The sequence below is a fragment of the Bos grunniens genome, chromosome 19, assembly GCF_055505025.1.
Source record: "Bos grunniens cultivar Pamir isolate PY7600 chromosome 19, Bosgru_T2T1.0, whole genome shotgun sequence".
Classification (NCBI taxonomy): Eukaryota; Metazoa; Chordata; class Mammalia; order Artiodactyla; family Bovidae; genus Bos; species Bos grunniens.
The window spans coordinates 45,507,431-45,530,082 of record NC_141183.1 but is presented as its reverse complement, the minus strand read 5'-3'; the positions used below and the strand labels follow the sequence as shown (position 1 = coordinate 45,530,082).

Genomic DNA, 22,652 nt, shown 5'->3' with positions numbered 1-22,652 from the left:
TCCCACTGCTGTGACGTTCGCTGTCATCACTTGGAGGAGGTGGTGCTAGGTTTCTCCAGTAAAGTTATTTTTTTCTAATTAAAAAATATCTTATGAGGAGGTACTTTGAGACTTTGTAAATTTTCTGGTTCTCATCAAACTTTTGGCTATTAGGTTTAGCAGCCATTCAAGCTTCTTGCCTAAAACAAGTATTGCTATCATGGCTGCTAGATGGTGATTTTTTATTTCTATCTATTCTCCTATATTACTTTACATTCTCCTGTAAGAAAAAACTTTCCCTTCTGTTTCTTATGAGTGTGGCCTCATGGATTATTGTATTATTCTGTGGCTTATAATTCATTATGGTCATTATCTGGAGGCTTAAATTGTTTCATTTAAAAAAATGGCAGTTAGGCCAGTATATATCACCATGAACAATATGATTTTTTTCTTTCCTTTTTTTATTATTAAAAAATGGAAACATTTCAGAATTAGTGACAACAGTGTGATCCAGTGTGTGAACCCATCACCCAACCTCATCTCCTTTCCATATTCTCTCGTCCTTTCCCATGAATTATTTTGAGGCAAGTCTCAGATACGTATCATCTTCACCATGTACAATATGATTTTATAAATATGTATAATTTGGGGGACTAGAAAAAGTCAACACTTTCGGGGAGATAATAATACCGTCTCTTCAAGGTTCCAGTAAGAATTAAACATCATATATGTGAAAGTGCTTAGGCAGAGCACCTGACCTATCACTGTCTCTCAATAAATAAAGGTTTTAACTTTCCTTCTTAAAAAACAAAAGTCACTTTGGTGGTAAAAACGGTCACATTCTAAATTTACAGATGGCAACTGAAATTTACTTCAATTTTAACATGTTAAATGCATTCCTGCATCCCTTCTTTGTATTTCTTGAGCACTTCTACACTCGAGACATTATTCCAAGTCAGGGGATACTACTGATCAAGGCATTACGTTTTCCCTACTTTTATATTCTTGGAGATTATATTCCAATGGATTTATGATATTTTTCACCAATAAGGAACACTCTTTCTACACATCAGGATAAAAAGCTCAAAAAAAAAAAAGCATAACCATCTTTGCCTAACCCTTTGTACTGATCATTCAAGTTCTGTCAAACTTCCTCTGACATTTTTAATACTCATTCTTTCCTCTCTGTTCCCAGGTTCCCCTAAATATAGCACTTTTACCAAAACACTTCCTAGTTCACAACTTTCTACCCCCTTCTCCAGTCTCTCCTCTCATTAATATATCAGTAATACACATGCAGGCCATCTTTCTTGCACATTCTTTACATTTCCTAACTCACCTGATCAAAAGCCATCCCGACTCTCAATTACCTACCTCATCAAAGTGTCTCTATTCCACTGGCCTTTGAAAATCACACATAATTTAACCCCCGATCATCTATCTTTCCTGCTAGTCCTCATACACGATTTACTCCAATAAGGCCATTCTGTTCTGTGTAAGCCCAAACAAGCCATGATGAATCCTGGCCTCCCTCACGTGGTTTTCTTCATCTAAAAATACCTTCCCCCTTCTCTGGTCTACTTTTCCAAACATTTACATCTCTAAAGGACAGCTCTGTCTCTTCATTCTTTCTGGAGCCTCTCCATTGACCTCCAGTAGCATATTGGGCAACTATCGATCTGGGGAGTTCATCTTTCAGTGCCCTATCTTTTTGCCTTTTCATACTGTTCATGGGGTTCTCAAGGCAAGAATACTGAAGTGGTTTGCCATTCCCTTCTCCAGTGCACCACGTTTTGTGAGAACTCTCCACCGTGACCCGTCCGTCTAGGGTGGCCCCACACAGCATGGCTCATAGTTTCATTGAGTTAGACAAGGCTGTGGTTGATGTGATTAGACTGGTTAGTCTTCTGTGATTGTGGTTTTCAGTCTGTCTGCCCTCTGATGGAGAAGGATAAGAGGCTTATGGAAGCTTCCTGATGGGAGAGACCTACTGAGGGAGAAACTGGGTCTTGTTCTGATGGGTGGAGCCATGCTCAGTAAATCTTTAATCCAATTTTCTGTTGATGGGTGGAGCAGTGTTCCCTCCCTGCTATTTACCTGAGGCCAAACTATGGTGGGATTTGATTTAGGTCATACCTGAATGGTCTAGTTGTTTTCCCTACTTTCTTCAATTTAAGTCTGAATTTGGCAATAAGGAGTTCATGATCTGAACCACAGTCAGCTCCTGGTCTTGTTTTTGTTGACTGTATAGAGCTTCTCCATCTTTGGCTGCAAAGAATATAATCAATCTGATTTCGGTGTTGACCATCTGGTGATGTCCATGTGTAGAGTCTTCCCTTGCGTTGTTGGAAGAGGGTGTTTGCTATGACCAGTGCATTTTCTTGGCAAAACTCTATTAGCCTTTGCCCTGCTTCATTCCATATTCCAAGGCCAAATCTGCCTGTTACTCCAGCTGTTTCTTGACTTCCTACTTTTGCATTCCAGTCCCCTATAATGAAAAGGACATCTTTTTTGGGTGTTAGTTCTAAAAGGTCTTGTAGGTCTTCATAGAACCGTTCAACTTCAGCTTCTTCAGCATTACTGGTTGGGGCAAATCAAATCCCTTATGATTATACAGTGGAAGTGAGAAATAGATTTAAGGGACTAGATCTGATAGAGTGCCTGATGAACTATGGACTGAGGTTCATGACATTGTACAGGAGACAGGGATCAAGACCATCCCCATTGAAAAGAAATGCAAAAAAGCAAAATGGCTGTGAAAAGAAGAGAAGCGAAAAGTAAAGGAGAAAAGGAAAGATATAAGCATCTGAATGCAGAGTTCCAAAGAATAGCAAGGAGAGATAAGAAAGCCTTCCTCAGCGATCAGTGCAAAGAAATAGAGGAAAACAACAGAATGGGAAACACTAGAGATCTCTTCAAGAAAATTAGAGATACCAAGGGAACATTTCATGCAAAGATGGGCTCGATAAAGGACAGAAATGGTATGGACCTAAAAGAAGCAGAAGATAGTAAGAAGAGGTGGCAAGAATACACAGAAGAACTGTACAAAAAAGATCTTCACGACACAGATAATCACGATGGTGTGATCACTGACCTAGAGCCAGACATCCTGGAATGTGAAGTCAAGTGGGCCTTAGAAAGCATCACTACGAACAAAGCTAGTGGAGGTGATGGAATTCCAGTGGAGCTATTTCAAATCCTGAAAGATGATGCTGTTAAAGTGCTGCACTCAATATGCCAGAAAATTTGGAAAACTCAGCAGAGGCCACAAGACTGGAAAAGGTCAGTTTTTATTCCAATCCCAAAGAAAGGCAATGCCAAAGAATGCTCAAACTACTGCACAATTGCACTCATCTCACACACTAGTAAAGTAATGCTCAAAATTCTCCAAGCCAGACTTCAGCAATACATGAACCATGAACTTCCAGTTGTTCAAGCTGGTTTTAGAAAAGGCAGAGGAACCAGAGATCAAATTGCCAACATCCGCTGGATCATCGAAAAAGCAAGAGAGTTGCAGAAAAACATCTATTTCTGCTTTATTGACTATGCCAAAGCCTTTGACTGTGTGGATCACAAGAAACTGTGGAAAATTCTGAAAGAGATGGGAATACCAGACCACCTGACCTGCCTCTTGAGAAACCTGTATGCAGTACAGGAAGCAACCATTAGAACTGGACATGGAACAACAGACTGGTTCCAAATAGGAAAAGGAATACGTCAAGGCTGTATATCGTCACCCTGCTTATTTAACTTATATGCAGAGTTCATCATGAGAAATACTAGGCGGGAGGAAGCACAAGCAGGAATCAAGATTGCCAGGAGAAATATCAATAACTTCAGATATGTAGATGACACCCTTATGGCAGAAAGTGAAGAAGAACTAAACAGCCTCTTGATGAAAGTCAAAGAGGAGAGTGAAAAAGTTGGCTTAAAGCTCAACATTCAGAAAACTAAGATCATGGCATCCGGTCCCATCACTTCATGGCAAATAGATGGGGAAACAGTGGCAGACTTTATTTTTGGGGGCTCCAAAATCCTGCAGATAGTGACTGTAGCCATGAAATTAAAAGACACTTACTCCTTGGAAGGAAAGTTATGACCAACCCAGACGGCATATTAAAAAGCAGAGACGTTACTTTGCCAACAGAAGTCAAGGCTATGGTTTTTCCTGTGGTCATGTATGATGTGAAAGTTGGACTATAAAGAAAGCTGAGCGCCGAAGAATCGATGCTTTTAAACTGCGGTGTTAGAGAAGACTTTTGAGAGTCCCCTGGACTGCAAGGAGGTCCAACCAGTCCATCCTAAAGGAGATCAGTCCTGAGTGTTCATTGGAAGGACTGATGCTAAAGCTGAAACTCCAATACTTTGGCCACCTGATGCTAAGAGCTGACTCATTTGAAAAGACCCTAATGCTGGGAAAGATCGAAGGCGGGAGGAGAAGGGGACGACAGAGGATGAGACGGTTGGATGGCATCACCGACTCGATGGACATGAGTTTGGGTGAACTCTGGGAGTTGGTGATGGACAGGGAGGCCTGGCGTGCTGCAGTCCATGGGGTCGCAGAGTCCGACATGACTGAGCAACTAAACTGAATTGAAGGACGCCTCAAATTCTACCTCACAATTTGTGGGATATGACATCCGGGGGCTATTGAAGCCTTCTCCCTCCTCCTCTGAACTACTCCTAAGCCATTTCACAGACTGTTATGAACAGAAAGTACTAATATACACTTAACATCTATGAGTCTGCATTAACACAATAACCAGATATTTGAAAACACTGAATGGAATTTTCTAATTTTACACTGAAAAGGAGAGAAGAACCTGTAGCACATCAACTAGACTGAGGTACATAACTTGATCTCACCTTGCCCCAAACACAATGGTATTGCTGTAGCTTCAGCACTGCTCTTTTGGAAATCAGGCCTACCCTTGGGAGCTCCTGGAACTCCCCCATTCACAGCTTTTCTTAAGAATGACCGAAGAGCTGTGAATAGGAAACTGCTGAGGCAATCAAAAACAATTCCAAAGTTACTTTGCTCAACTCATTTTTAGTAAAAACAATAATTCACGTTGAAACTATAACTATTTTTTATCCATTTATTTTTGGCTGCACTGGGTCTTCACTGCTGCACGTGGGCTTTCTCCAGTTGCGCTGTGTGGACTTCTTTGCAGTGGCTTCTCCTGTTGTGGAGCGCAGGCTCTAGGGCTTCGGCAGTTGTGGCTCCCAGGTTCCAGAGCACGGGCTCAGTAACTGTGGTTGCGTGGGCTTAGCTGCCCCACAACGTGTGGGATCTTCCCAGACTAGGGATCGAACCCGTGTCTCCTGCATTGGCAGGTGGTTCTTAACCACTGGCCCACCAGCAAAATCCCAAAATCACAATTAGCAAAGGAGGATGTGATACAATAAAGAATACATCTGGTCTTTATGCCTAGTTCCTGGAACAGCTTCAAAATCCCTTGGAATTTCCTGAGTGAAACCAGTGTCCTTTGTTATAGTATCTTTCAACCATGCTTCAAGTTATCCTAATGCGGTGACTTATTAAAGGGGAAGGGAGGGCCTAGACAGCTTTCAGCATAGGGGTCAGCTGCCAGAAAAAACCACCATGTGATGAGGGGGTTGGAACCTTTAGCCCCACCTCAAAACCTCTGGGGAAGTGGGGGTGGGGTGCTAGAGACTGAGTTCAATGAAGGGGCTACCTAATGAAGCCCTATATGAAAACTCTGGACATATCAAAGCTCTGGGCATCTTCCTGGCTGGTGAACACACTGATGGGCCATAAAGGTGGTGCACCCTGACTCCACAGGAACAGCAGGTCCTGAGCTCAGGACCCTTCCGGACCTTCTGGCTGTTCATCTGTGTAATCTTAAGCACTGCACTCTCCTGAGTTCTGTGAGTCATTCTAGTGAATTACTGAGCCCAAGGGGTTGTGGGAAGCCCCTAATTGTAGTCAGCCAGAAAGAAGTGTGGATAGTCTGGAGACCCCACTGGCATATAGAAACTAAAAAGTAAAGGTGGATCTTGTTGGGGATCTTGCCCCTTAATTTGTAGGATCCGAGGCTAATCCAGGGTAGTTAGTGTCAAAATTGAATTCAGCTGTAGGACACCCAGGTAGTTTCAGAAAATTGTCAGAATGTAGACAGCATGATGGTTTTGCATTTCTAAAAAGAAAGGATGGCTCAAAAAACTGAGAAACACTGATAACAGAATTTCTATCCAAGAGTACAAGTTCCACTCAGACATAGCTGTGCCCTGCCCGAACCAAACTAGGAAAGACACTAGAAGAACAGAGTATTATGCTTCTAATGACCCATCTTTCTTCTGCAGGCTCCTAACCAGTTTATTTGGTAAGTATTTACCTAGTTGTCTTCTAAGAAAGTTTAGCCTTAGATACTCTGGGGAATAATATGGAAAATGTATAAAACAACAGATAAAACTGCCATAAAATAAGTATGGATCGAGTGCTATGTTCAATCATTCTGTTTTAAAAAGGGAAGGGGAGATAAGGAAGAGCAGGAAGAAAAGTGAATATTTTCTCCTCCCAGAAGTCTCTCTAAATGTAGCAGGAAATCAAAAAGCTCATAAAAGAAGCTCCCTAGAAGGAAAAAAAAAAAAAATCAGTAAAGACATCTAAGCAACCTTCCAGCACATCACCCATGGTCTCCTGAAGGATCTCCTAGACCTCCTTGGCAAAAACCTGATGTGTCCCACCAGCTAATGAATATCTCCAGAAAGACTAAGAAAAAAGTATTTTGCTATCACCCACAGGAAACTCCACAAGGGCAGGGAACACATTTTCCTTGCTCAGTGGTCAATCTGTAGCTCCTAGCAAATGCACTTAGTAAAATGGAGCATAGCGGCTAAGAGCACATATTTGAATTTCAAGAAAGTGGTTGGTTACCTTTGCGGGAAAGGGAGGGAAATACAATGAGGAGGGAGCTTCAACTGATTGGTAATGTTTTATTTATTAAGCCAGGTAATGAGTATTTGTTAGATGAATCTTTTTACATTTTATACAAACATTTCACCAAAAAAAAAAAAAAAAAAGAATATAGGCTTTGGAATGAGACAGAACTGGACTGCAATCTCGGTGTCAGCACTTATAAGCTGTGTTTCCTCAGGCGAGCCACGAAGCCTCACTTCGTTCATCTATAAAATATAATACTGAACAGCTTTACAGAAGTGGTAAAAGGATTAAATAAGACGACAGATGCATAACGTTTGGGACAATACCAGGCACTCATTAAATACACAAAACAGTAGTAGTTGTATTGAGGAGGAGTTTGAATTAAAGGAGTTAAGCAAGCACTGGAGCAAGATTTTGGAACCGGCCCTGAGTTGTCACTGACTTTCTCTGGGCCACCATTTTCCCATCAGTTTAAAAAAAAAAAAAAATGGATTAGATGCTATTAATGTTTATATTTTATGATTTATCTAAACCAGCATGTAGCACAGCTAGAAAACAGGCCTATAACAGACAAAAGTGCACGTTACATTAATGGTAACTTGTCCTGCAGTATCCTCAAAATGGGAGTCAGATCCCCAGATCGCATCTGTTATCTGTTTTAACTGTGTACGGGACTGTGATCTGACAAAAACATTCATCTATCTGTAAGAACACAGAGGGACTCATGGAGCCAATATGGGGTCCAAGAATTTCTAGTACTTGATGACTTACATTCAGCATTTCATAACTTAAACGACTCCTTTCATCACGACCTTGTTTAGGGTTCCAGCAACTCCAAACCTTCAGCCAGCTCAAGTTAGTACTCATCTCCACATGTATAGTCTCCAACCTAATTCCACATGATTATTCACAATGGAGGTAAACTCAAGCTGACCCTTGAACAACACAGGTATGGACTGTGCGGGTCTACCTTGACAGACTTCTTTTCAATAGCAAATACCATAGTACTACACAATCTGCAGATTTGCGATGTGGAATCACAGACTCAGAGGAACACAGAGGGCTGTAAACAGAGGGCTGGTTACATGCAGATTTTCAACTGCAGAGATGGTCAGTGCCCCTAACCCCTGTATTGTTCAAAGGTCAACTGGACACAACTTAGCGACTAAACGACAACAAAAGGTTATCTTAAAATGAGCCAAGCCACCCTCTTCTTATTCCAGATATTTACCAAACCTTTTAGAAGATCCAATGCCTATACAATACCTGTGACCTTTGAACTGCGGGCCCTCTCTGGCCCCAAGGGAGATGCCTGCTTTTTCCCTGGTCTCCTAAACCCAACAACTACCGCCAGCACAGAGGTCCCCAGAAACTCTTCCACTCTGAAGAACTCTCCTGGGTATCACAGACAGCTGACCCTTGAACAACCGGGGGTAAGGGATGCTGACACATGCACAGCTGAAAACCCTAGTATAACTTAGAGTCAACCTTCTGCATCAGCAATTCTTCTGTATCCTCATCCCTGGATTCAACCAGTATTTACTATTGAAAAAGATCCTCAGATAAGTGGATCTGTGCAGTTACAACCCGCACTGTTCAAAGGTCAGCTGTACAGGTCTATAATGTTATCCTTGATCTACTATGTTAGGAATGGGAAAAAAAATGAATCAGATCCTCAATAACTCAGATACTTTCCTTGGTCACGAAAACAAGTCTCACTCTTGGGTCTTAAGAAGTCTGCCTACTTTAATGTCTTGATTCTTCTCATAATCCCCTTATTAGAATTATTGGGTTGGCCAAAAAAGTTCATTTGGATTTTCCCAGAAGATTGTAGAGAAAAACCCAAATGAACTTTTTTGGCCAACTCATTATCTTTAAAAAATTTTATTTGTATCCTACCATTCTAAGGCCCTCACCAGTTTCAGAAGAAACCTACCCTTGAATCCTCAACTCAAAATGTTAAACAAAATGTTCAAAATTATGTCAATTAACAATATCAAAATGCCTAGTAGTTTCTAAAACAGCTAAGGGCTTATTTCTCCTTAATCACCATCACTCAGGTTCCCTTAGCAAAATGCAGGTCTTCATCAGGTGCTCCATGTTACCTTAAAGTTCCCCTCAACCATAACCTTTAAAGTGCATCCACTCTTACTGCTCTTCTTAGAACAACGCTTTTTTAATCATAGTCCCTTTCTGCTTTCCCCGAGGACCCTTTGTATCTCCCGTGATATTTTCAGAAGAGAAAGATCACTATTTTGAAGAAAATCAGAATTTTTCACAGCTCAGCTCTTCAGGGCAGTTCCGGCTCTCTGCAGCGACTCCTGCAAAAGCACAGACCTGCCACCATGTCTGTTCCAACAGGGCAGGCCTCAGAGGCAGGAAAGGAAACAGCTTTGGGGAGAGGAGGCCTTGGAAAGACAGCAACAATTTAAAAACTTAACTTATGCTTGATCATACAGACTTAGGAGTGCGGTACCAACGAGTAGGAATAAATTTCTGGCACCAAAAAGTAGGAATAAATTTGTACCGATACTCTCTTTCAGATGTGATATTCTGTTTTCTCACCCGTATTCTGCCTCATCCGTTGAGGAATCCGAGGCAGCGTAGCACTCACTAGAGTAAAACAACCCTATCTAGTTTCTGAAGTAATTGTCTAATAAAAGACCTTTAAAAAAAAAAATCAAAGAACATGAATCTCTTTCACATAAAAATCCAAGAGTGGTTTCCTTTTTTAAAACAAGTTCGAAATAACAGCAAGAGTGAGAGAGAGCGTACAGTGAACTGGGAAGCAAATAAGCAGGCATGTTTTCACTAGTATCGTTTTGGGTTTCCATTTGGAGGAGCAGTGAGATAATAGCTGCTTTAACTAATGAAGGGTTACACAGATATGATTTAGTTTCAAAATGCTTTGGATAAGCTAAACTAGGGTTGTTTTGCTTCTCTTAAGGTCTACCCACCTAACCTTGAGTGAGACGATCAAAGAAATAATAAAGCAGCAGGTTTAAAGTTAAAATAGGTCACTTTCAAGCTAATTTTAATTGAGAAATAAATGAATGCCTTGAAGATAAGGAAAAATATTTTAGATTATTAGAAATTTAAAGCTATTTAAACAAGCCTATGATCAAAAAAGTCCCTTATGGGAATTCCCTGGGGGGTCCAGTGGTTAGGACTCCATGCTTTCACTGCTAAGCGTGCCGGTTCAATCCCTGGTCAAGGCCAAAAAAACACAAAGTCCCTATGACAATGTCAGATGAGTATAAGCACTATGTAGTTTTAACTACTCCAAAAAATAAAAATTATTTCCATAAAGGAACAATATCCCAAGCTCTTCTCTAGTTATTGTATCAATTAAAATTTAATATAAATACAATATATATTATAAATGTTATATAGTACAGGTTTATAACAATAACTAGAATTAAATTTAATAATTATATACAATATAAGTATTGATATGGAGGACAAAAAATTATCCTTTGTTAGCCAGCCATCTGATGGTCTCTACTTCCTCTATTTTGCCTGACAAATATTAAAGTGATCTACGAAAATTACAAGTATGGCCACAATTATTCCCAAGGACAGAAGGCCTTCTGATTCAGTTCAAGACAACATGCTACAGTTCAGTCTGAAACTCCATGCTTCTAAGTAGGTCATCCATGGGAAGCATAATTCATCACTATAGAGTAAATTATCTAGATTTATCCAGGCTAAAAATTTCTTTGTCTTTTCATCAAAGCTTTTGAACATCCAGTTCTAAATGACAGCAAATTCTTAATATTCATGAAGCGGAAATAACATTCTCTGGTTCCAATTACCATCCTACCAGCCATTTTGGGAAATTCTTCTTGATAACAAACACCCCATGCTTCAAGTAGCAAAGGGATCTACTCATTTTTATCTGCTTCTTTATTAAGAAGCCTTGTTGGCTCTTCCTAAATTATTGTAATTAGAATAAAAAGGGAGGAGGAAAGTGACGGATGAAGTTGTAATTTAAACTGCAAAACTTTAGCATTTGGGGAAATAGCTGAGCACTGTTCCAAAAGAAAATTTCATTGACCATATATGCAGACAATGTCAGCTGCAGAAGGACAAATGCCGTGGTCTATCCCTCTCCTTCAAACTCCACCAACACTAGTGCCCAACTGGCGCCAGAAGAGCAGAAAAGACAGCAGAAAACAAGTCTCAGTACATGCATAAGGAGGATATAGAAGAGACTCTATATAAACAAAACAGACTATGTATTAGGTTGGTGCAAAAGTAATTGCGGTTTTGCACTGTAGAATTCTGCCATTTGATACTGGAATATATTCTTAAACGTGGTTATGTTATACACCATTTTAATGCACATTTCTCGCTTTATGAGTTTTTGCTAATGACCAATTACTTGCTGTTTATTTTATATTTATTTTAGACTAGGGAAATGATGTTAGACAAAAAGCGATTTTCTTATTCAAGTTCAAAATGGGTCGTAAAACAGTGGAGACAACTCACAACATCAACACATTTGGCCCAGAAGCTGCTAACGAACATACAGCGCAGTGGTGGTTCAAGGAAATTTGCAACAGAAATGAGAGCCTTGAAGATGAGCGCAGTGGCCAGCCATCAGAAGTTGACAACCAATTGAGAATATCACGAAGCTGATCCTTTTATGACTACATGAGAAGCTGCTGAAGAACTCAACATGGACCGATCTATGGTCATTCCGCATTTGAGGCAAATTGGAAAGGCGAAAAAACTCAGTAAGTGGGTATCCCATGAGCTGACCACAAATCAAAAAAATTGTCATTTTGAAGTGTTGTCTTCTCTTATTCTACACAACAACAAACCATTTCTTAATCAGATTGTGACATGCAACAAAAAGTGGATTGTATATAACAACCTGCAATGACCAGCTCAGTGGCTGGACCAAGAAGCAGCTCCAAAGCACTCCACAAAGCCAAAGTTGCATCAGAAAAAGGTCATGGTCACTGTTTGGTGGTCAGCTGCCCATCTGATCCACGATAGCTTTCTGGATCCCCGCAAAACCATTACAATGGAGAAGGACGCTCAGCAAACCAATGAGACGCACCGAAAACTGCAGCACCTGCAGCTAGCACCGGTCAACTGAAAGGGCCCAATTCTTCCTGACAACACCTGACTGCACGTCGCACAACCAATACTGTATTTAAAAGTTGAACGAACTGGGCTACGAAGCTTTGCCTTATCCACCATATTCACCTGACCTCTCGCCAAACTACTACCTCTTTTTCAAGCATCTTGACAACTTTTTTTGCAGGGAAAACACTTTCACAACCAGCAGGAGGCAGAAAATGCTTTCCAAGACTTTGCTGAATCCCAAAGCCTGGATTTTTATGCTTCAGGAATAAATCAACTTATTTCTCATTGGCAAAAATGTGTTGATTGTAATGGTTCCTATTTTGATTAATAAAGATGTGGTTGAGCCTAGCTATAATGATTTAAAATTCACTGTCCGAAACCCCAATTACATTTGCACCAACCTAGCAGACTGGACTTTCTGTGGCCAATCACCCAGATGATAGTAGGCACCATACTGCATTGAGTATCTATCACCCAGACACAGTATAATTAAAACTGGAGCAGTTTAATCTGTAAATGTCATTCTAACAATGAACAGAATGGAGAGCAATGTGGTTTTAAAAAGGATCGCTGAAAGTCTTTCTCTAAAATAAATACTAGCTTATTCCTGAAGTCTCTTTGACTCTTATACCTAAAGAATCTTTCTCTAACTACTTCAAACCTCTAAATGGCCTCTGCTGGTTCAAGGAGAAGCTGACCTCTTTTGGCAAGGACTACAATTCCTGGCAGCCAAGACATGAACTAGACATGGCATTGCCAGAACACAGGAATCTCCCCCAACAAAATAAGGCTAAGAACATGGAACAAGAGACTGGATGAATGCGCCCCTTCAAATCCTAACAATAACCACAGCAGGTTTGATTTTAAGAAAGGAGAATGATCACATTTTTATGACTAAGAGGAGTGGTTTAGGAAACAGAGTCTAAATAAACTAGCTTGAACTCTATCATTCTTTCAACAACTATTTGAGTGCCTACTTTGTGCCAGGCCTATTCTAGGCCCCGGGGAAATGGCAATAAACAACACAAATCCACGGTCTTTATGAAGCTTACCTTCCAGCCCAAGCAACAACAGCAACAACAAAAAGTGAACACGTATGCAAGGGAGGAGGGATAACGCCTGGGTCAGAGCCTTCCTGCAGAGAAAGCAAACTACAGGAGAGAGTAGTACAAGAGCAAAGCAAGGGCCAGCTTGTGAAAGACTTCGTTAGGCCTGCTTTAAAAAGTGTAATGGCTTTTATTCTAAGTGAAAGTAGAAATCATCAGAGAATTTTTAACCTGGGTAACAGGATCTGAGATATTTTTTAAAGATGACTCTTGTCTGCTACATGGAGAATGGACGAAATTAGAAGCAGGGACACCAGTTAAGGAGATGTTACAAAAGCCTAGGCCAGAGCCAACCAAAGCTTGAGCTAGTTTGGCAGAGGTTTTGATGATAAACTAAGCAGTTAGACAAAAAAGAGCTACCAGATTTATTTAAAAAGAGGACAACAGTTCCCCTTTCTTAATTAATTTGACCAGAAGACCAATATATCTCAGTTTAATTTAAAACAAGGCCACTAAAACTAAGACTACCCTGTGTACTTTTAATGTAGATACATGTTTTGGATAAAAGGTTAATAAGGCTCATTCCTCATACTATAACAAGGACATTTGTCAAGCATACTAATGCAAATCTAGCTAAATGCAAATTCTGGCCAATGAAATTGATTATGAAAAGTTATAACCTGAAAAACTAAGCTTTGTGTGGTTGCTTAGTTTTAAAGGCTGTTTAAAGAATGGTATTTGACTTTTAATTTGGCCTGAATAGTATTCAATATGCTCAATAATTAAGGTAAAGAAGATACTTAAAAATACTTTGGCTTTCTTTGCAAATAAACACTTTAATATTTATAGACAGCCTAGGTTTTCTGATCTAAGCAGTCAATAGGCATTAAGCAACTAGTTAGTGTTAAAACCTTGTTGGCTCAGAATCCAAATTCTGGATGGGCCAAGAAAAGATCCATTTCACCTCTAGAGTACAGTACAGGTTAAGCCAACAGACTGCTGAAACCACTCACAAGTATTTGGGAGCCTCAGTGAATGACATTGCTGCTGTGTGGTGCAGGAACTGACACTGACAGCAATAAAACGTACTCAAGTGATAGAGAAACAATAACAAGAGAGACAATGTTCCTTTTTCTTTTCTTTTCCTATTTCCCTTAGTTAACCATCTTAAGTACAATACTTTGGGCACCTGATGCGAAGAACTGACTCATTGGAAAAGACCCTGATGCTGGGAAAGACTGAAGGCAGGAGGACAAGGGGACAACAGAGGATGAGATGGCTGGATGGAATCACTCACTCAATGGACATGAGTTTGAGCAAGCTCAGGGAGTTGGTGATGGACAGGGAAGCCTGGCGTGCTGCAGTCCATGGGGTCGCAGAGTCAGACACAACTGAGCGACTGAACTGAACCATCTTAAAAATACAACAGAATTATTATTTCTGATAAATCTGTGTATCGGACCAGTATTAAAACAGTCCTGGGACTTCCCTGGTGGTCCAGTGGCTAAGACACCATGCTTCCAATGCAGGGAGCATGAGTTTGATCCCTGATCAGAGAACTAAGATCCCACATGCTGCACAGTGGGCCCAAAAAATAAAAGTCTTGGTCACACTGTTTATCTAGCATTTACATTTAGGCTAAGCAGCTATCAAGATATATTAAATCTCCAAAAGTAATGTTTCACTCATTTCCCCCAGGATACAAGCCTTTAATGTAATTAACTGAAATTACATATTTCAAATAAGTATAACTCTTTCTAGTATTCTTAAACGTGGGGGAAAAAATCATGTATATATGATATCTGGCCTAAAGCTTTTGGTACTATTTTCTTTAAGAAAAATATCTTCCTCAGAAATGAAGGCTTTATTCTTACCTGGTGGGAAATCCCAGGGATAGAGAAGCCTGGCGGGCTACAGTCCACGGGGTTGCAAGTCAGACACAACTTAGCAACTAAACCACCCCCATAAATAACACTGTTAACATCTTAACTTAAATGTCCTAAAGCTGACCATGTATCTTACATATGTATAGCATTTCCATTTAGATACTTTACAGACTAAGGATTACATGTAATTGCTAAATTCAATACTAAAACCAAGAGAGAATTTCTGCTTAAAAAAAAAAATTGTCTTTCAAGCAGCAGTTTTCAGCCCATCATCTACTCACTACTTTCCCTATCTTGCTCCAAATGCATCAACATGAATCATCTTCCTGAACTTTTTCAAGGAAGTCCATGCACAACACAGATTGAGATACATATGTGGTTTAAATTAAAACTAAAATTCACAGCTGCAAACCAAAAAGTAAACTGTGTCTGGCTAAGCTTACTTCTAAATTTTGATTCTAAAGGAAAATTTCTATTGATTCAACAGCAGGTGAACAAGGATTTCAATGAACAGCAAAGAACACTACAGAAGAGAGTAAAAGTATGTTAATGTTAGTTTTCTTCCTTGGAGAGCATCACAGTGACCTGGAGGAGCTACTCTAGAATGGAAGGGGAGTTCAGAAAAGAAAGTTTCAAAGCAAGCAATGGTAGGGCCTTAACTTGTTTTTCCACTGTTGTGTCTGACTCTTTGTGACCCCATGGACTATAGCCTACTAGGCTCCTCTGTCCATGGGATTTCCCAGGCTAGAATACTGGAGTGGGTTGCCATTTCCTTCTCCAAGGGATCTTCCTGACCTAGGGATTGAACCTGTGTCTCCGCTTGGCAGGTGGATTCTTCACCACTGAGACACCTGGGAAAACCAGAGCATTACCAAATGTACTTTCAAAACAAACAATCCAGTCCTCCCCAGCCCGCTTTCTTATTTTAGTCCTACCAATTGAGTCATGTACCTTGCACAACAGATATCAAGCAGTCCCTGCTGTTCTGTCCCCAAGTCAGTGAAGACATGCTTCCTTTACTACATCTTCAAAAGTGAAATCTATGAATCTCAAGGTTGGGGGCGGGGGTCACGTATGTTGGTCTATTTGGGTCTCATGTGTGCCCGTTATTTTAAAATTAACTACCAAGTTTGATTCTATTGTATTCTATTACAATAATGTTTTAAAAGATGAGGGCAACTAGACTTCAGTGTTACAATAATTCTCTCAACAGACGGACCCTCCTCAGATAACCATTCATTGAACACTTGCATAACTTGAACTTCAGAGTACGTTTTTGAGGAAAATACCCAGTGATTGCAATGCAAAGAGCAAAGATCGTTTTAAAAAATGCTCCGCGTCTTACAATGTCTAGAGGGAGGGAGACCGCGAGCGCAAAAACAGGCAGAGACACCTGACCTTGCCCGCAAGTCGCCCAGTCCTGCAGCCCTCCCCTGGCTTCCCCGGGAGAGCCGCTTCACGCCATTCCAATTGGCCGCCCGTCTGCCTGCCTGTTCCAGCACCTGCCTGGCGGGGACAGAGGAATCTCCGCGGAAGACGAGAGGGCTTGAGAGGAGGCGGCCTCGGAAACGGGGAGGCCCGGGAGGAAAGGATTCCAAGTGGGAAAGGAGGCGAAGACCTTCGGACGAATGAGGCCGGGCGGTCAGGGGCTAATGGAGACGCGGCTGGGGGGGTGGAACACGACGGTGGGACCGGGGAGGGAGGTCTCAAGAGGGCCCCGGGGAGGAGAGAGGTCGAGGGCCGCAGCCGAAAGAGAAGAGCCGAGGAGCTGGGAGGCCCGGGGGCGCGGAGGAGAGGGCAGCGGGGCGGCAGGGGCTGCGGCGGCCGCGGCCAGCCCCCCGGCGCGCGGGGACTCACGTTCTCCCACCAGCAAGATCCGCACGTCTTTCTTCATGTCTGCGGCTCGTAGGGGCCGGCCTCGGCCCGCAGGCATGGAGCGGACTCCTCTCGCCGGGAGCGCCCAGCCCGCCGCGCCGCTCTCCCCGCCCCGCCGGCGCCGCCTGCCAGCCTCCCCACGCCGCCCCTCCCGAGCCTCGGCCGCCCGGGCCCGCCGCGCCGCCTCCTCAGCAGCTTCCCCGCTCGAGAGCCGGGAAGGCGCCGGCTCCGCCTCCTCCGGCTCTGCCGCGGCGGCAGGGAGGACGGGGCGCCGCGAGGGACAAGCGGTTTCGGAACGCGAACGCTCTCCGTCCCGCAGCTGCGCCCCAGCTGTGCCGTGAGCCGCAGCGCTTCGCCCGGGAGTCTCACCCACTCTCCTCGGGGAACACCGGTCAGGATAAGCTTTGGACCCGGAATCTGAGTGGCAGAGTCGCTAGTCTTGACCCCATTTCTTTTACAGAACAGGGGCAGGAGAAGTTCCTCGCTCAAGGTCAGATAGCTAGAATTTGGCAGTGTGACTCGGGGCGGGAATATTCTCACTAGAATGACTATAAGCTTCAGGTGAGCAGCGACCTGTCTACCTGGTTTTCAGCAGTATTCCCCCACCTTACTGGCCAAAGCCCTCGGAAAGTGCTTGATTGACTCCCAAGATCGAGCCCTTTCCACTACCCAAAGTCCCCCATCCTAGCTGCTTTTTACCTGTGATGTTTATAAAATATGATTCTAAATAATGAGGTTAGTTTCTACGCTTTCAGTGTAAAAAGCTTCATTTCTTTGTAACCAAACTAAATGTTTTTCCTCTCTGTGTATGGTTTACTTTAGGCAGGGTCTTCTGACACTTCTCTTTACATAGGTTTGCCCAGCACCGTACTGGGCATATAGGTGGCACTGAATAAACTTTTATTGATTTGTCTAACATTGCCTTAATTTCTTCTGACTTTCTCCATCCGGAGGAATTTGTTGCTATATGTCTAATGCTTGAACAGAACTTGGAATACAGTGGGAGATGATAGCTAGAGAGGTATCTAGAATAAATGAAGAAACACTAAGCATAATATTCTTTTTTTACTATGTTAAATATTACAAAATGATTTTTTGGGTTTTTTTGGCCATGGTATGCTGGTATACAGGATCATAATTCCCGGATCAGTGATCAAACCCATGCCCCTTACAGTGGGAGAGTGGAATCTTAACCACTGGATGGCCAGGGAAGTCCCTGAAAATGAATTTTTTAAAGGAAATGACGTGTACATTAGACCAACTCTCTTTTCTCCTAAGAGAAGCCTTGTGGTCTGGTGCAGCCGTTAAGACCATGCTGGCAAACTGCATGGGTTTATATCCAGAGCCCATCACCTGATAGTTATGTGATCTTGAGTAAGCTCTTTTACTTCTCCAAGACTGCCCCTTCTTCTGTAACATGTCAATAATGATAATAGTACCTACCACCTTGGGTGGTTGTGAAGAATAAAGATAATATATGTCAAGCATTTGCCAGACTCACAGTACTTGCTCTGTAATCTCGAGGTCATTACTGTCATAAAACTCACTGAAAAGTTGAAATCCGTAGGTTTTGAGGCAAATTCATTGTTATGTTTACAATAGTATTTCTCTGTCTTATGCATATGATATCCCTAAGGAGCATAGGGGTGGGAGCCCTTCCAAAAATCACTCTGTGATATAAGGAGGAAGACAGGAAAGACACACTCTCTGCTCACTGGGAGGTAATGAGTCATATTCCAGGATGGAGGCAAATAAGATGAACTTCACAAGGCCTGATGGCCTGCTTTTTCAGAGGAAAGTATTCCTCAGAATTTTTAGTACAGTAAGTCCTCTACATGTGAACCTTCAAGTTGAGAACTTTCAAAGATGGGAACAAGTGTTCACACTGAAGAGAGTCCCAGCGCAGTAAATGGCAGGGGGATTTTTCTTTATTTAAGGAGGCGCTGTTAGTTTTCGACTCACTGGACCCAAATGTGGAACAGCACACAAATGTTACAACACCCATTCAGAATGCAATCCAGTGCTACCGTGTCATCTAGGATGGAAAAAAAAAGACCTACTACCCAGATATCACTGGATCATTTATTTCAAGAGGGTACATGGAATTGCATCCAGCAAGGCACCAGAACCTGTGCCATCAAGGTCAGGCGTGAGTGAAATTGCAGCTTGCCCTCCATCTCCTATTGCTGATGGCCCTTCTGCTCTATCATCTCCACCTCCTCACTTTCCTCCACTCATTAATTCGTCTTGCCTATTTACTGGAAAGGACTGCTGCTGCTGCTGCTAAGTCGCTTCAGTCGTGTCTGATTCTGTGCGACCCCATAGACGGCAGCCCACCAGGCTCCCCCGTCCCTGGGATTCTCCAGGCAAGAACACTGGAGTGGGTTGCCATTTCCTTCTCCAATGCATGAAAGTGAAAAGTGAAAAGGAAGTTGCTCAGTCGTGTCCGACCCTCAGCAACCCCATGGACTCCAGCCTTCCCGGCGCCTCTATCCATGGGATTTTCCAGGCAAGAGTACTGGAGTGAAGTGCCATTGCCTTCTCCGGCAAGGACTAATGGTTTGTTATAAAAGAATAGCAACAGTCCCTAATTAGTGGGAGTGGGGAGCCTGACAAGCCAGAGTGTGCCTCTCAAGCAATGTAAGTTTCCTTTTTACCATCCCTTCCCATCTCCCAATCAGCTATACTTCTGAAGCTTTGGCCTCCTGCCTTGCCTTGAGCTTTATGCCCTTCTCCTATGCTAACAGACATTCATCAGGGGCCACTCTGAAGTTCTCTTGCAAACAGCATAGCTCAGTGATTAAAATCAGGGACTCTGGAATCTGCCTGCCTAAGTCTGAACCTCGGCTTTACCGATTCCTAGCTGTGCATCGTCAGGCAAATTGCTTAAGCTTCTCTAAGCCTCATCTGCCAAATGGAAATAACACTTCATGAGATTGTTACAAAGATTAAATGAGTGAATATAATAGGAAAATGCTTCAAAGAATGTCTGAAACATGGTCTATAATATACACAAATGCTGAATAAATAAAATAACTCGTCAGAAAAGTGCTTCTGTACAACTTTCTGAGCCTGAGGACTGAGCCACACCATGACCCACACTGCAGCAAAATAGAAGTCAGAAAATGGAGTTGTTGGCAGTGGAATTTACAGTTGGGATATTGTAGATTGATGACTGGATATTAAGTAGATTGGATAAAGCCAAGAGAACAGATTGGTATCTAGAAGGCACTGGTGGAATTTTCCTCTGGAATGCTGGGAAGCAGTTCTGCCTTCACAAGACAAACTCCATGGCTCCTCAACTGTGAAGGGGACACTGGAAAGTCTGAACAAAGTACTTTCCCAAGAGATAAGAGGCTCCATCTTTCATACCTATCAAAGAAGGAACTTGCAACATAGCCTTTCTCTGAGATTCAGGACAGTGGAACGCCCAGGGCTACTGGGCAGGCCTGCTGGGTAGAAGATAGTGTGTGTTAAATGACTGACACTGCGTGGAACAGGAGGCTGGTCTCTGAGGGTGAGTTAGACACAGTCCTGGGCAGGAAGCCAAATAAGATGGGTTGGCATTGGTCCCACTCTTCAGATCCATCTATCTTTGAGCTCTCAAATTAAACCCAAAGTGGCATCCGTCTCCACTCGTGTCTCCTGTTTCTTCCAGGAAGACTTCCTCTTTTCCTGCCAAGTTGCTCTGGCAGAGCAGAAAAGTCTAATAACTCGATAACAGAGTAAATCTGTTATCTTAGCTTTGAATGCACTTGTTCTTGACTCATTGGTCAAACATCTATGTCCTCTGCATAGTCACATGGATTGGTCTCCAGAGGATGTGGATTCTATTTGTTTAATTTGGCCAAAAGAGACATCATTCAGCACCATGACTTTAAAAAGATATTTGATTATAATTAACCATACTAAGAGGATATTTTTCCAGACAAGAGCCTCATCTTGTGATGAGGTTGCATCCAGTTTTCTTTTGAATTTTCTCAAGCTTTCAGATAATATTGTAAAAACACTCTTGATTAAGAGATAATTGATATCGAGAAGACTCTCAGACCTTCTTGCCCCCCAGGTGGCCTGAATTCCCTCATGTCAAGGTTAAGAGCATGAGCTCTGGAGTCTACATTTCATCTCCAGTACTTGGCTACCTGTACAATATTAGACAAGCTACATAACCTCTCTGAAAAACTCCATCAGCAAAATTAGTTCATAGAGCTCTTTGAGAATTAAATAATTCAATAAAACATTTATCACATTACTTAACATATGGGACATGTTCATATATCATCTTTAACAACTGCATTTTTTAATATTTACTTATTTTTTTAGAATACATGGATTTTTAAAATAATTTTATGTATTTATTTATTTTTGGCTGTGCTGGGTGTGTGTTGCTGTTCGGGCTTTTCTCTAGTTGCAGCGAGCAGTGGCTACTCTTCATTGCGTTGTGAAGGCTTCTTACTACAGTGGCTTTTCTTTTTGCAGAGCACGGGCTTGCGGGCATGCGAGTATGTGGGCTCAATGGTTAAGGTTCCTGGGCTCTAGAGCACAGGCCCAACAGTTGTGGTGCTCCGGCTGAGTTGCTCTGCTGCCTGTGGGACCTTCCCGGACCAGGGATTGAACCCATGTCTCCTGCATTGGCAGGTGGAGTCTTTACCACTAAGCCACCAAGGAAACCCAGCAAGTGCATTTTTAAATTTGGGATTCATTTGCTGATTTGCCTTATCTTTCTAAGGGCAAATTGATTAGCCTGCCTGCGCAAATTGTAAACTCTGAATGACAAAAGTGCATTTAATATAATTTTTAATTACTGCAGAGACATTAAAATTTGTGCTGACTTGTTATCTATGCCAACCAGTGATTCTCAAAAAAAATTTAGGCCACAAGCCATTTCCACAAAACAAAGAATTCTGTACAATAGTAAAATTACAACTTGCTTATCTCTGCAAAGAAATTACCACAAGTAAATATATTCCAAGCAAATAATCTAAAAGAAGAAATATATATCTATACATTATGCATGCATGCTAAGTCACTTCAGTCATGTCCAACTCTGAGGTCCTCTGTCCGTGGGATTCTCCAGGCAAGAATATTGAACTGGGTTGCCATTTCCTCCTCCAGGTGATTTTTCCAACCCAGGGATTGAACCCCTGTCTCTTGCATCTCCTGCATTGGCAGGCAGATTCTTTACCACTGCGCCACCTGGGAAGCCATTGTTTGGTATGTGTGTGTGTGTGTGTGTGTGTGTGTTAGTTGCTCAGTCATGTCTGAGTCTTTGCAACCCCATGGACTGTAGCCTCCAGGCTCCTCTGTCCATGGGATTCTCCAGGAAAGTATACTGGAGTGGGTTGCCATGCCCTCCTCTAGGGCATCTTCCTGACTCAGGGATGGAAACCACATCTCATGTCTTGTGCATTGGCAGGTAGGTTCTTTACTGCTAGTGCCACCCATCTACATACACCTATTCTATTTATAGCATCATTACACAGTAGTAGAAAGTGGAAAAATATACAATTGTGAAGAATAGCTAAATTAAGTATGACATAAAATTACTGGAAATTTTGCAGTCATTAAAACTAATGGCATCTTAATTCATCTACTTCAAAAATAATTTTAATATATAGTGGGACTATATGTTACTTTGTTCTATATTTTCCAAGTCTCCTGTAAATGTATTATCATATTTTCACATTTTTAAAAAAATTTTTAAATGGCAAAGGAAAAACTAATGCCTATCAAAGACATAGAAAAGAATTCACAAAATAAGTGAAAAAATAGGAATATAAAATCATTTATACAATTACAACTATTTAAAAACTAAGTATAACATGTATTTCTATAACTTTTACCCTCCACACCTTTGCAATT

At 41.9% G+C, this 22,652-nt stretch overlaps 1 protein-coding gene across 14 annotated transcripts in view; it reads right to left on the bottom strand.

The window, feature by feature from the left end:
• The window catches only part of RHOT1 (ras homolog family member T1), a 94,215-nt gene that overhangs the window by 51,305 nt on the left and 20,258 nt on the right, over positions 1 to 22,652 (bottom strand). For 9 of the 14 annotated variants that reach the window (XR_015148229.1, XM_086360226.1, XM_086360223.1 and 6 more), the window contains exon 1: positions 16,773 to 16,887. The exons of 1 other annotated variant lie outside the window; for it this stretch is intronic. Coding sequence is in view for 8 of the 13 variants with exons in the window: in XM_086360226.1 (XP_086216352.1) it covers positions 16,773 to 16,848 (76 nt within the window). In the remaining 5 variants the exon portion in view is untranslated. Of the gene's footprint in view, positions 1 to 2,115; positions 2,243 to 16,313; positions 16,588 to 16,772; positions 16,888 to 17,159; positions 17,248 to 22,652 lie in introns of those variants that run through there. 4 more of the 14 variants (XM_086360234.1, XM_086360235.1, XM_086360231.1 and 1 more) reach the window with 3 other exon arrangements.